This window comes from Oncorhynchus mykiss, unplaced genomic scaffold, assembly GCF_013265735.2.
Source record: "Oncorhynchus mykiss isolate Arlee unplaced genomic scaffold, USDA_OmykA_1.1 un_scaffold_120, whole genome shotgun sequence".
NCBI classification, from domain to species: domain Eukaryota; kingdom Metazoa; phylum Chordata; class Actinopteri; order Salmoniformes; family Salmonidae; genus Oncorhynchus; species Oncorhynchus mykiss.
In genome coordinates this window covers 1314113-1328431 of record NW_023493661.1, presented here as the reverse complement: position 1 = coordinate 1328431, position 14319 = coordinate 1314113, and the positions used below count along the sequence as shown (strand labels likewise).

General features: G+C 48.2%; 1 protein-coding gene across 2 annotated transcripts in view; it reads right to left on the bottom strand.

Moving 5' to 3' along the window:
• Nucleotides 1-3939: 3939 nt before the first annotated feature.
• The window catches only part of LOC110515829 (cytosolic Fe-S cluster assembly factor nubp1), an 18027-nt gene continuing 7647 nt past the window's right edge, over nucleotides 3940-14319 (bottom strand). For both annotated transcript variants that reach the window (XM_036972145.1, XM_036972146.1), the window contains exons 6-11: nucleotides 12628-12718; nucleotides 12252-12406; nucleotides 10345-10455; nucleotides 9902-10004; nucleotides 5429-5512; nucleotides 3940-4116 (exon numbers count right to left, since the gene is read on the bottom strand). In XM_036972145.1, coding sequence (XP_036828040.1) covers nucleotides 4064-4116; nucleotides 5429-5512; nucleotides 9902-10004; nucleotides 10345-10455; nucleotides 12252-12406; nucleotides 12628-12718 — 597 coding nt within the window. In that variant the 3' untranslated portion in view covers nucleotides 3940-4063. The remainder of the gene's footprint in view (nucleotides 4117-5428; nucleotides 5513-9901; nucleotides 10005-10344; nucleotides 10456-12251; nucleotides 12407-12627; nucleotides 12719-14319) is intronic.

The window sequence follows — 14319 nt, the reverse complement described above, 5'->3', positions numbered from 1 at the left end:
GTATTGACTAGATGACACGGTGTCATACCCTGGGTTGTTCCGATCACAATAAGCAGTGGTTTGTTGTATTGACTAGATGACACGGTGTCATACCCTGGGTTGTATTGACTAGATGACACGGTGTCATACCCTGGGTTGTTCCCGATCACAATAAGCAGTGGTTTGTTGTATTGACTAGATGACACGGTGTCATACCCTGGGTTGTATTGACTAGATGACACGGTGTCATACCCTGGGTTGTTCCCGATCACAATAAGCAGTGGTTTGTTGTATAGACTAGATGACACGGTGTCATACCCTGGGTTGTATTGACTAGATGACACGGAGTCATACCCTGGGTTGTTCCGATCACAATAAGCAGTGGTTTGTTGTATTGACTAGATGACACGGTGTCATACCCTGGGTTGTATTGACTAGATGACACGGAGTCATACCCTGGGTTGTTCCGATCACAATAAGCAGTGGTTTGTTGTATAGACTAGATGACACGGTGTCATACCCTGGGTTGTATTGACTAGATGACACGGTGTCATACCCTGGGTTGTATTGACTAGATGACACGGTGTCATACCCTGGGTTGTATTGACTAGATGACACGGAGTCATACCCTGGGTTGTATTGACTAGATGACACGGTGTCATACCCTGGGTTGTATTGACTAGATGACACGGTGTCATACCCTGGGTTGTATTGACTAGATGACACGGTGTCATACCCTGGGTTGTTCCGATCACAATAAGCAGTGGTTTGTTGTATAGACTAGATGACACGGTGTCATACCCTGGGTTGTATTGACTAGATGACACGGTGTCATACCCTGGGTTGTATTGACTAGATGACACGGTGTCATACCCTGGGTTGTATTGACTAGATGACACGGTGTCATACCCTGGGTTGTATTGACTAGATGACACGGTGTCATACCCTGGGTTGTTCCCGATCACAATAAGCAGTGGTTTGTTGTATAGACTAGATGACACGGTGTCATACCCTGGGTTGTATTGACTAGATGACACGGTGTCATACCCTGGGTTGTATTGACTAGATGACACGGTGTCATACCCTGGGTTGTATTGACTAGATGACACGGTGTCATACCCTGGGTTGTATTGACTAGATGACACGGTGTCATACCCTGGGTTGTATTGACTAGATGACACGGTGTCATACCCTGGGTTGTATTGACTAGATGACACAGTGTCATACCCTGGGTTGTTCCGATCACAATAAGCAGTGGTTTGTTGTATAGACTAGATGACACGGTGTCATACCCTGGGTTGTATTGACTAGATGACACGGTGTCATACCCTGGGTTGTATTGACTAGATGACACGGTGTCATACCCTGGGTTGTATTGACTAGATGACACGGTGTCATACCCTGGGTTGTATTGACTAGATGACACGGTGTCATACCCTGGGTTGTTCCCGATCACAATAAGCAGTGGTTACTGTTCCCATAATCTCCAAACTGTTCTTTAAAAAATAATTATACTATGTTTATGCATCCCATATTTCTTCTGTAAGAAACCTTCCAGTTTAGCCCCGTCTATAAAAACCAATCCCCAGCAGTGTAAAAGGTTGACGGGATAGTTCACCCAGGACATGAGGGAGGACATTGACTTGCAAGGTTTTGGACAACAACAACATTTAATATTTGGAGACAGTGTCCAGGTAAACAGGGTAAGGAAATCAAAATATCATTTCAGGTGAACTATCAATTAAAAAATTAAGTCAAGAGTTGTGATACTAAAGAGCTGTACACATATTGACAAACAGTCTGAGAGTAACAGAACTGGATCTAGGATCAGGTCCCATATTCACAAATAAGTCTCAGAGTAACAGAACTGGATCTAGGATCAGGTCCCATATTGACAAACAGTCTCAGAGGAACAGAACTGGATCTAGGATCAGGTCCCATATTCACAAACAGTCTCAGAGTAACAGAACTGGATCTAGGATCAGGTCCCATATTCACAAACAGTCTCAGAGTAACAGAACTGGATCTAGGATCAGGTCCCATATTCACAAACAGTCTCAGAGTAACAGAACTGGATCTAGGATCAGGTCCCATATTCACAAACAGTCTCAGAGTAACTGAACTGGATCAGGTCCCATATTCACAAACAGTCTCAGAGTAACAGAACTGGATCTAGGATCAGGTCCCATATTCACAAACAGTCTCGGAGTAACAGAACTGGATCTAGGATCAGGTCCCATATTCACACTCTCAGTAACAGTACACATTGTGAACGGGGGTCCTGATCAGCAGTCCTACTCAGACACATTGTGAATATGGGGTCCTGACTTTACATCAGGTGTCCTACTCAGACACATTGTGAATATGGGGTCCTGACTTTACATCAGGTGTCCTACTCTGAGACACATTGTGAATAGGGGTCCTGATCAGCAGTCCTACTCTGAGACACATTGTGAATGGGGGTCTTGATCAGCAGTCCTACTCTGAGACACATTGTGAATAGGGGTCCTGACCTTACATCAGGTGTCCTACTCTGAGACACATTGTGAATGGGGGTCCTGATCAGCAGTCCTACTCTGAGACACATTGTGAATGGGGGTCCTGATCAGCAGTCCTACTCTGAGACACATTGTGAATAGGGGTCCTGACTTTACATCAGGTGTCCTACTCTGAGACACATTGTGAATGGGGGTCCTGATCAGCAGTCCTACTCTAAGACACATTGTGAATAGGGGTCCTAACCTTACATCAGGTGTCCTACTCTGAGACACGTTGTGAATGGGGGTCCTGATCAGCAGTCCTACTCTGAGACACATTGTGAATAGGGGTCCTAACCTTACATCAGGTGTCCTACTCTGAGACACATTGTGAATGGGGGTCCTGATCAGCAGTCCTACTCTGAGACACATTGTGAATGGGGGTCCTGATCAGCAGTCCTACTCTGAGACACATTGTGAATAGGGGTCCTGATCAGCAGTCCTACTCTGAGACACATTGTGAATGGGGGTCCTGATCAACAGTCCTACTCTGAGACACATTGTGAATAGGGGTCCTGATCAGCAGTCCTACTCTGAGACACATTGTGAATGGGGGTCCTGATCAGCAGTCCTACTCTGAGACACATTGTGAATGGGGGTCCTGATCAGCAGTCCTACTCTGAGACACATTGTGAATAGGGGTCCTGATCAGCAGTCCTACTCTGAGACACATTGTGAATAGGGGTCCTGACCTTACATCAGGTGTCCTACTCTGAGACACGTTGTGAATGGGGGTCCTGATCAGCAGTCCTACTCTGAGACACATTGTGAATGGGGGTCCTGATCAGCAGTCCTACTCTGAGACACATTGTGAATGGGGGTCCTGATCAGCAGTCCTACTCTGAGACACATTGTGAATGGGGGTCCTGATCAGCAGTCCTACTCTGAGACACATTGTGAATAGGGGTCCTAACCTTACATCAGGTGTCCTACTCTGAGACACATTGTGAATGGGGGTCCTGATCAGCAGTCCTACTCTGAGACACATTGTGAATGGGGGTCCTGATCAGCAGTCCTACTCTGAGACACATTGTGAATGGGGGTCCTGATCAGCAGTCCTACTCTGAGACACATTGTGAATAGGGGTCCTGACCTTACATCAGGTGTCCTACTCTGAGACACATTGTGAATGGGGGTCCTGATCAGCAGTCCTACTCTGAGACACATTGTGAATGGGGGTCTTGATCCTACATCAGGTGTCCTACTCTGAGACACATTGTGAATGGGGGTCCTGATCAGCAGTCCTACTCTGAGACACATTGTGAATGGGGGTCTTGATCCTACATCAGGTGTCCTACTCTGAGACACATTGTGAATGGGGGTCCTGATCAGCAGTCCTACTCTGAGACACATTGTGAATATGGGGTCCTGACCTTACATCAGGTGTCCTACTCAGACACATTGTGAATGGAGGGGGGGGGGGTCCTGATCCTACATCAGCTCCTAAACCAGAGCATGTGATTTATTCATTCATCAGACAGTAGGGACCCTCGACATGTGTTCCGTCCCTGGCATCCAGAGCAACATGGCGGCCTCCAGACTGGCTTCTAGCCAGCACTCTCCTCCCGTGTCACATGGGACAAGCAGTAGGCCTGGATACCTGGATACAATGTGAGGGAGGGAGGGAGGGAGGAGAGGGAGGGAGGGAGGAGAGGGAGGAATGGGAGGGAGAAGGGAAGGAGGGAGGGATGAGAGGGGGGGAAGGAGGGAGGGAGGAGAGGGAGGGAGGAAAGAGGACATATCAGATATGTGGTTTGATAATATGAAGGCGTTAGATGTATCACTAACGTCAAACTGCCGGAGCGACTTCCTCCTGGTTGAACCCCCCCACACACACACACACACTTGGTACCAACTCGTGACCTCCTGTCTCACAAAACAAGACAGCACCTTTTCGAAGAGTCTTAGCCGGATCGCGCCACCCCCCCGACTTTACCCCCCCGATTAAACGTAGATTTCATTTCCTGATATCAATGTTATAATTGTTCCTACTTCCTCTGGTACAGAATCTCTTCCTCTTTAACTCCGTTACAACACAAGAAAACAAATGTGCTGTGTCCCTGTCTGTGTCCCAGTGTGTCCCTGTCTGTGTCTGTGTCCCTGTCTGTGTCCCTGTCTGTGTCCCTGTCCCTGTGTGTCTGTGTCCCTGTGTGTCTGTGTCCCTGTCTGTGTCCCTGTGTGTCCCTGTCTGTGTCTGTGTCCCTGTCTGTGTCCCTGTCTGTGTCCCTGTCCCTGTGTGTCTGTGTCCCTGTGTGTCTGTGTCCCTGTGTGTCTGTGTCCCTGTCTGTCTGTGTCCCTGTCTGTCTGTGTCCCTGTCTGTCTGTGTCCCTGTCTGTCTGTGTCCCTGTCTGTCTGTGTCCCTGTCTGTCTGTGTCCCTGTCTGTCTGTGTCCCTGTCTGTCTGTGTCCCTGTCTGTCTGTGTCCCTGTCTGTCTGTGTCCCTGCGTGTCTGTGTCCCTGTCTGTCTGTGTCCCTGTCTGTGTGTCCCTGTCTGTCTGTGTCCCTGTCTGTCTGTGTCCCTGTCTGTCTGTGTCCCTGTGTGTCTGTGTCCCTGTGTGTCCCTGTCTGTCTGTGTCCCTGTCTGTCTGTGTCCCTGTCTGTCTGTGTCCCTGTCTGTCTGTGTCCCTGTCTGTCTGTGTGTCCCTGTCTGTCTGTGTGTCCCTGTCTGTCTGTGTGTCCCTGTCTGTCTGTGTGTCCCTGTCTGTCTGTGTGTCCCTGTCTGTCTGTGTGTCCCTGTCTGTCTGTGTGTCCCTGTCTGTCTGTGTGTCCCTGTCTGTCTGTGTGTCCCTGTCTGTCTGTGTGTCCCTGTCTGTCTGTGTGTCCCTGTCTGTCTGTGTCCCTGTCTGTCTGTGTCCCTGTCTGTCTGTGTCCCTGTCTGTCTGTGTCCCTGTCTGTGTGTGTGTGTATACTCACTCTGTACTATCGAGTGGTAAGCAGCAGCAGCAGGGGAGTCTGGGACTTCAGTCAGGAATGACTTCCCTTCATCACAACTCTTACCTGACAGACAGAGACAAGGAGAAGGAGAGAGAGACAGAGAGAAGGAGAGACAGAGAGAGAGAGAGAGAGAGAGAGAGAGAGAGAGAGACAGAGACAGAGAAAGAGAGAGAGAGAGAGAGGTAGGAGGACAGAAGGAGGGAGAAAGGAGAGAGATAACAGTGACTTACTGCATAGCTGTGGATCTATAGACCTGACTTACTGCATTGGTGTGGTGTGGATCTATAGACCTGACTTACTGCATTGGTGTGGATTTATAGACCTGAATTACTGCATAGCTGTGGATCTATAGACCTGACTTACTGCATAGCTGTGGATCTATAGACCTGACTTACTGCATAGCTGTGGATCTATAGACCTGACTTACTGCATAGCTGTGGTGTGGATCTATAGACCTGACTTACTGCATAGCTGTGGTGTGGATCTATAGACCTGACTTACTGCATAGCTGTGGTGTGGATCTATAGACCTGACTTACTGCATAGCTGTAGTGTGGATCTATAGACCTGACTTACTGCATAGCTGTGGTGTGGATCTATAGACCTGACTTACTGCATAGCTGTGGTGTGGATCTATAGACCTGACTTACTGCATAGCTGTAGTGTGGATCTATAGACCTGACTTACTGCATAGCTGTGGTGTGGATCTATAGACCTGACTTACTGCATAGCTGTGGATCTATAGACCTGACTTACTGCATAGCTGTGGATCTATAGACCTGACTTACTGCATTGGTGTGGATCTATAGACCTGACTTACTGCATGCCTGTGGTGTGGATCTATAGACCTGACTAACTGCATAGCTGTGGATCTACAGACCTGACTTACAGCATAGCTGTGGTGTGGATCTATAGACCTGACTTACTGCATTGGTGTGAATTTATAGACCTGACTTACTGCATAGCTGTGGATCTATAGACCTGACTTACTGCATAGCTGTGGATCTATAGACCTGACTTACTGCATAGCAGTGGTGTGGATCTATAGACCTGACTTACTGCATTGGTGTGGATTTATAGACCTGACTTACTGCATAGCTGTGGATATATAGACCTGACTTACTGCATAGCTGTGGATCTATAGACCTTACTTACTGCATAGCTGTGGTGTGGATCTATAGACCTGACTTACTGCATAGCTGTGGTGTGGATCTATAGACCTGACTTACTGCATAGCTGTAGTGTGGATCTATAGACCTGACTTACTGCATAGCTGTGGAGTGGATCTATAGACCTGACTTACTGCATAGCTGTGGATCTATAGACCTGACTTACTGCATAGCTGTGGATCTATAGACCTGACTTACTGCATAGCTGTGGATCTATAGACCTGACTAACTGCATAGCTGTGGATCTATAGACCTGACTTACTGCATTGGTGTGGATTTATAGACCTGACTTACTGCATAGCTGTGGATATATAGACCTGACTTACTGCATAGCTGTGGATCTATAGACCTGACTTACTGCATAGCTGTGGTGTGGATCTATAGACCTGACTTACTGAATAGCTGTGGTGTGGATCTATAGACCTGACTTACTGCATAGCTGTGGTGTGGATCTATAGACCTGACTTACTGCATAGCTGTGGTGTGGATCTATAGACCTGACTTACTGCATAGCTGTGGATCTATAGACCTTACTTACTGCATAGCTGTGGTGTGGATCTATAGACCTGACTTACTGCATAGCTGTGGTGTGGATCTATAGACCTGACTTACTGCATAGCTGTAGTGTGGATCTATAGACCTGACTTACTGCATAGCTGTGGTGTGGATCTATAGACCTGACTTACTGCATAGCTGTGGATCTATAGACCTGACTTACTGCATAGCTGTGGATCTATAGACCTGACTTACTGCATAGCTGTGGATCTATAGACCTGACTTACTGCATAGCTGTGGATCTATAGACCTGACTAACTGCATAGCTGTGGATCTATAGACCTGACTTACTGCATAGCTGTGGATCTATAGACCTGACTTACTGCATAGCTGTGGATCTATAGACCTGACTTACTGCATAGCTGTGGATCTATAGACCTGACTTACTGCATGGCTGTGGTGTGGATCTATAGACCTGACTTACTGCATTGGTGTGGATTTATAGACCTGACTTACTGCATAGCTGTGGATCTATAGACCTGACTTACTGCATAGCTGTGGATCTATAGACCTGACTTACTGCATAGCTGTGGTGTGGATCTATAGACCTGACTTACTGCATAGCTGTGGTGTGGATCTATAGACCTGACTTACTGCATAGCTGTAGTGTGGATCTATAGACCTGACTTACTGCATAGCTGTGGTGTGGATCTATAGACCTGACTTACTGCATAGCTGTGGATCTATAGACCTGACTTACTGCATAGCTGTGGATCTATAGACCTGACTTACTGCATAGCTGTGGATCTATAGACCTGACTTACTGCATAGCTGTGGATCTATAGACCTGACTTACTGCATAGCTGTGGTGTGGATCTATAGACCTGACTTACTGCATAGCTGTAGTGTGGATCTATAGACCTGACTTACTGCATAGCTGTGGTGTGGATCTATAGACCTGACTTACTGCATAGCTGTGGTGTGGATCTATAGACCTGACTTACTGCATAGCTGTGGATCTATAGACCTGACTTACTGCATAGCTGTGGATCTATAGACCTGACTTACTGCATTGGTGTGGATCTATAGACCTGACTTACTGCATGGCTGTGGTGTGGATCTATAGACCTGACTTACTGCATAGCTGTGGTGTGAATCTATAGACCTGACTTACTGCATAGCTGTGTTGTGGACCTATAGACCTGACTTACTGCATAGCTGTGGATCTATAGACCTGACTTACTGCATAGCTGTGGATCTATAGACCTGACTTACTGCATAGCTGTGGATCTATAGACCTGACTTACTGCATAGCTGTGGATCTAAAGACCTGACTTACTGCATAGCTGTGGATCTATAGACCTGACTTACTGCATAGCTGTGGATCTATAGACCTGACTTACTGCATAGCTGTGGATCTATAGACCTGACTTACTGCTTAGCTGTGGATCTATAGACCTGACTTACTGCATAGCTGTGGTGTGGATCTATAGACCTGACTTACTGGTTAGCTGTGGATCTATAGACCTGACTTACTGCATGGCTGTGGATCTATAGACCTGACTTACTGCATAGCTGTGGATCTATAGACCTGACTTACTGCATAGCTGTGGATCTATAGACCTGACTTACTGCTTAGCTGTGGATCTATAGACCTGACTTACTGCATAGCTGTGGATCTATAGACCTGACTTACTGCATAGCTGTGGATCTATAGACCTGAATTACTGCATAGCTGTGGATCTATAGACCTGACTTACTGCATAGCTGTGGATCTATAGACCTGACTTACTGCATAGCTGGGGTCCAGTCTCTATCCTGGGGTCCAGTCTCTATCCTGGGGTCCAGTCTCTATCCTGGGGTCCAGTCTCTATCCTGGGGTCCAGTCTCTATCCTGGGGTCCAGTCTCTATCCTGGGGTAAAGTACCTACCCTGGGGTAAAGTACCTACCCTGGGGTCCAGTACCTATCCTGGGGTCCAGTCTCTATCCTGGGGTCCAGTAGGACTGGTACTAACACAGCTATCTGTAGTCCAGTATCTATCCTGGGGTCCAGTCTCTATCCTGGGGTCCAGTCTCTATCCTGGGGTCCAGTACCTATCCTGGGGTCCAGTACCTATCCTGGGGTCCAGTACCCATCCTGGGGTCCAGTACCTATCCTGTAGTCCAGTACCTATCCTGGGGTCCAGTACCCATCCTGGGGTCCAGTACCTATCCTGGGGTCCAGTACCTATCCTGGGGTCCAGTACCTATCCTGGGGTCCAGAATCTATCCTGGGGTCCAGAATCTATCCTGGGGTCCAGTCTCTATCCTGGGGTCCAGTAGGACTGGTACTAACACAGCTATCTGTAGTCCAGTACCTATCCTGGGGTCCAGCATCTACCCTGGGGTCCAGTCTCTATCCTGGGGTCCAGTACCTATCCTGGGGTCCAGTACCTACCCTGGGGTCCAGTACCTATCCTGGGGTCCAGTATCTATCCTGTGGTCCAGTAGGACTGGTACTAACACAACTACCTGTAGTCCAGTACCTATCCTGGGGTCCAGTCTCTATCCTGGGGTCCAGTCTCTATCCTGGGGTCCAGTCTCTATCCTGGGGTCCAGTCTCTATCCTGGGGTCCAGTCTCTATCCTGGGGTCCAGTACCTATCCTGGGGTCCAGTACCTATCCTGGGGTCCAGTACCTATCCTGGGGTCCAGTCTCTATCCTGGGGTCCAGTCTCTATCCTGGGGTCCAGTCTCTATCCTGGGGTCCAGTGGGACTGGTACTAACACAGCTATCTGTAGTCCAGTACCTATCCTGGGGTCCAGTGGGACTCGTCCTAGCAGAGTAAGGTTCATCTCTTCACACATCCTCTCTGCTCCTCCCGTGGTGGGTGGGAAGATCTGAGACGTGTTCTTGAGGAGGGGGGGGGGGGGATGGGGGAGAGAGACGAGGGAGAGAGAGGAGAGGGGAGAGAGAGAGACGAGGGAGAGAGAGGAGAGGGGAGAGAGAGAGATGGGGGAGAGAGACGAGAGGGGAGAGAGAGAGGGGAGGAGGGGAGAGAGAGAGGTGGGGGAGAGAGACGAGGGGGAGAGAGACGAGGGAGAGAGAGGAGAGGAGGGGAGAGAGAGGAGAGGAGGGGAGAGAGAGAGAAAGAGAGAGAAAGGGTTACACATCATGCCAATGAATGGTGTCTGTCTTTATCAGAGAAAATTACACATTGTCCACATATACATAAATAAATAAAACTCTCACCTTGCATTTGGGACAGACAAACCCACTCATGTTCTCCACCACTCCTATGATGGGCAGCTGGACCTTCTGACAGAACCTAATCTCCTTCCTGACATCCTGAAGAGATACCTCCTGGAGAGGTGGGGGGGGGGGGGGGGAGGAGGGAGAGAGATGTTGGTATTACAGACTAAGTCAGGGATGAGCATTGTAGGTACTATGGTGTTGAACGCTGAGCTGTAGTCAATGAATAGCATTCTCATATAGGTGTTTCTTTTGTCCAGGTGGGAAAGGGCAGTGTGGAGTGCAATAGAGATTGCATATTCTGTGGATCTGTTAGGGCGCGGTATGCAAATTGGAGCAGGTCTAGGGTTTCTGGGATAATGGTGTTTATGTGAGCCATCTCTCAGGGGAGAGGTTGAACATGTCAGTGAAGACAATTGCCAGTCAGCTGCGGAGTGCGTGATCACACAGTCATCTGGAACAGCTGATGCTCTCATGCATGTTTCAGTGTTACTTTCCTCCAATCGAGCATAGAAGTGATTTAGCTCGTCTGGTAGGCTCGTGTCACTGGGCAGGTCGCGGCAGCCCTGTGTGTGGCTTGCAAACCATTACAGACTACAAAAGGGAAGCACAGCCGCGAGCTGCCCAGTGACACGAGCCTACTACTACTCACACTACGGGGCTGTAGTGGAGCAGGTTGAGAGCTTCAAGTTCCTTGGTGTCCACATCACCAACAAACTAACATGGTCCAAGCACACCAAGACAGTCGTGAAGAGGGCACAACAAAACCTATTCCCCCTCAGGAGACTGAAAAGATTTGGCATGGGTCCTCAGATCCTCGAAAGCTTCAACATCTGCACCATCGAGAGCATCACTGCCTGGTATGGCAACTGCTCGGCCTCCGACCACAAGGCACTACAGAGGTTAGAGCGTACAGCCCAGTACATCACATCACCGGGGTCAATCTTCCTGCCATCCAGGACCTCTATACCAGGCGGTGTCAGAGGAAAGGCCCTAAAAATTGTCAAAGACTCCAGCCACTCTAGTCATAGACTGTTCTCTCTGCTACCGCACGGAAAGCGGTATGGGAGCAACAAGTCCAGGTCCAAGAAACAGCTTCTACCCCCCAAGCCACAAGACTCCTGAACATCTAATCAAATGGCTACCAAGACTATTTGCACCCCCCCCCCCCCCCTTCTTCTACGCTGCTGCTACTCAGTTATTATCTTTAATAACTCTACCTACATAATTACCTCAATTACCTCGACATCGGTTCCCCCTGCACATTGACTCCAGTACCCCCCGAATATAGCCTCCACACGGATTCTGTCATAGCAACCGCAGTCATAGCAACCGATCTAATAAGACAGTCCTGGTTAAACGACCCAGACAGTCCTGGTTAAACGACCCAGACAGTCCTGGTTAAACGACCCAGACAGTCCTGGTTAAACGACCCAGACAGTCCTGGTTAAACCACCCAGACAGTCCTGGTTAAACCACCAAGACAGTCCTGGTTAAACCACCAAGACAGTCCTGGTTAAACGACCCAGACAGTCCTGGTTAAACGACCCAGACAGTCCTGGTTAAACGACCCAGTCAGTCCTGGTTAAACGACCCAGACAGTCCTGGTTAAACGACCCAGACAGTCCTGGTTAAACGACCCAGACAGTCCTGGTTAAACGACCCAGACAGTCCTGGTTAAACGACCCAGTCAGTCTTGGTTAAACGACACAGTCAGTCCTGGTTAAACGACCCAGACAGTCTTGGTTAAACGACCCAGTCATAGCAACCCATCTAACCAGACAGTCCTGGTTAACAGGTTAACAAACCGGTTGCCGTAGCGACGTGCCTTAGCCACGTGGTAACAACAGAAACATGCTGTAGCTACCTAGTTGTTCTCTCTAGTGAGCCGTAGTCGCCGTAGTTACCTGCGGGGTGGTGATGATGACGGCTCCGTCGATGCGGGCGGAGCTAAGGTACTGGACGATAGACAGGTGTTCGTCAGAGGTGCCGGGGGGCGTGTCCACGATGAGGTAATCCAGTTCCCCCCAATCGACATCTCGCAGGAACTGTTTGATCATCCCTGACAGGAAGTGCAGCACCACCACAGCCAATCAGATCACAGCCTCACAGACAATAACCAATTAAAGTCAACATCTTATCATCATCATTCACACTTGATTTTATGTATTTTTATATATAATAGCCTGTAATGTTAATCTTTATTTATCCAGGAAGTCAGACACTGTCAAGTGTCAGCTAAACACACACACACACACACACACACACACACACACAGGGTACCGTTCTTCTTGGGTCCTCTCCAGATAACAGCATCATCAGGACTGCTGAGTAGGAAGCCAATAGACATGACCGCCAGGTTATCCTCTACATACTGGAACACACACACACACACAGGTTATCCTCTACATACTGGAACACACACACACACACACACACAGGTTATCCTCTACATACTGGAACACACACACACACAGGTTATCCTCTACATACTGGAACACACACACACACACACAGGTTATCCTCTACATACTGGAACACACACACACACACACAGGTTATCCTCTACATACTGGAACACACACACACACACACAGGTTATCCTCTACATACTGGAACACACACACACAGGTTATCCTCTACATACTGGAACACACACACACACACCCAGGTTATCCTCTACATACTGGAACACACACCCAGGTTATCCTCTACATACTGGATCACACACACCCAGGTTATCCTCTACATACTGGATCACACACACCCAGGTTATCCTCTACATACTGGATCACACACACCCAGGTTATCCTCTACATACTGGATCACACACACCCAGGTTATCCTCTACATACTGGATCACACACACCCAGGTTATCCTCTACATACTGGATCACACACACCCAGGTTATCCTCTACATACTGGAACACACACACACAGGTTATCCTCTACATACTGGAACACACACACACAGGTTATCCTCTACATACTGGATCACACACACAGGTTATCCTCTACATTCTGGAACACACACACACAGGTTATCCTCTACATACTGGAACACACACACACAGGTTATCCTCTACATACTGGAACACACACACACACAGGTTATCCTCTACATACTGGAACACACACACACACAGGTTATCCTCTACATACTGGAACACACACACACAGGTTATCCTCTACATACTGGATCACACACACAGGTTATCCTCTACATACTGGAACACACACACCCAGGTTATCCTCTACATTCTGGAACACACACACACAGGTTATCCTCTACATACTGGAACACACACACACAGGTTATCCTCTACATACTGGAACACACACACACAGGTTATCCTCTACATACTGGAACACACACACACAGGTTATCCTCTACATACTGGAACACACACACACAGGTTATCCTCTACATACTGGAACACACACACACAGGTTATCCTCTACATACTGGAACACACACACACAGGTTATCCTCTACATACTGGAACACACACACACAGGTTATCCTCTACATACTGGAACACACACACCCAGGTTATCCTCTACATACTGGAACACACACACACAGGTTATCCTCTACATACTGGAACACACACACCCAGGTTATCCTCTACATACTGGAACACACACACACAGGTTATCCTCTACATACTGGAACACACACACCCAGGTTATCCTCTACATACTGGAACACACACACACAGGTTATCCTCTACATACTGGATCACACACCCAGGTTATCCTCTACATACTGGAACACACACACCCAGGTTATCTTCTACATACTGGAACACACACACCCAGGTTATCCTCTACATACTGGAACACACACACCCAGGTTATCCTCTACGTTCTGGATCACACACCCAGGTTATCCTCTACATACTGGAACACACACACCCAGGTTATCCTCTACATACTGGAACACACACACCCAGGTTATCCTCTACATACTG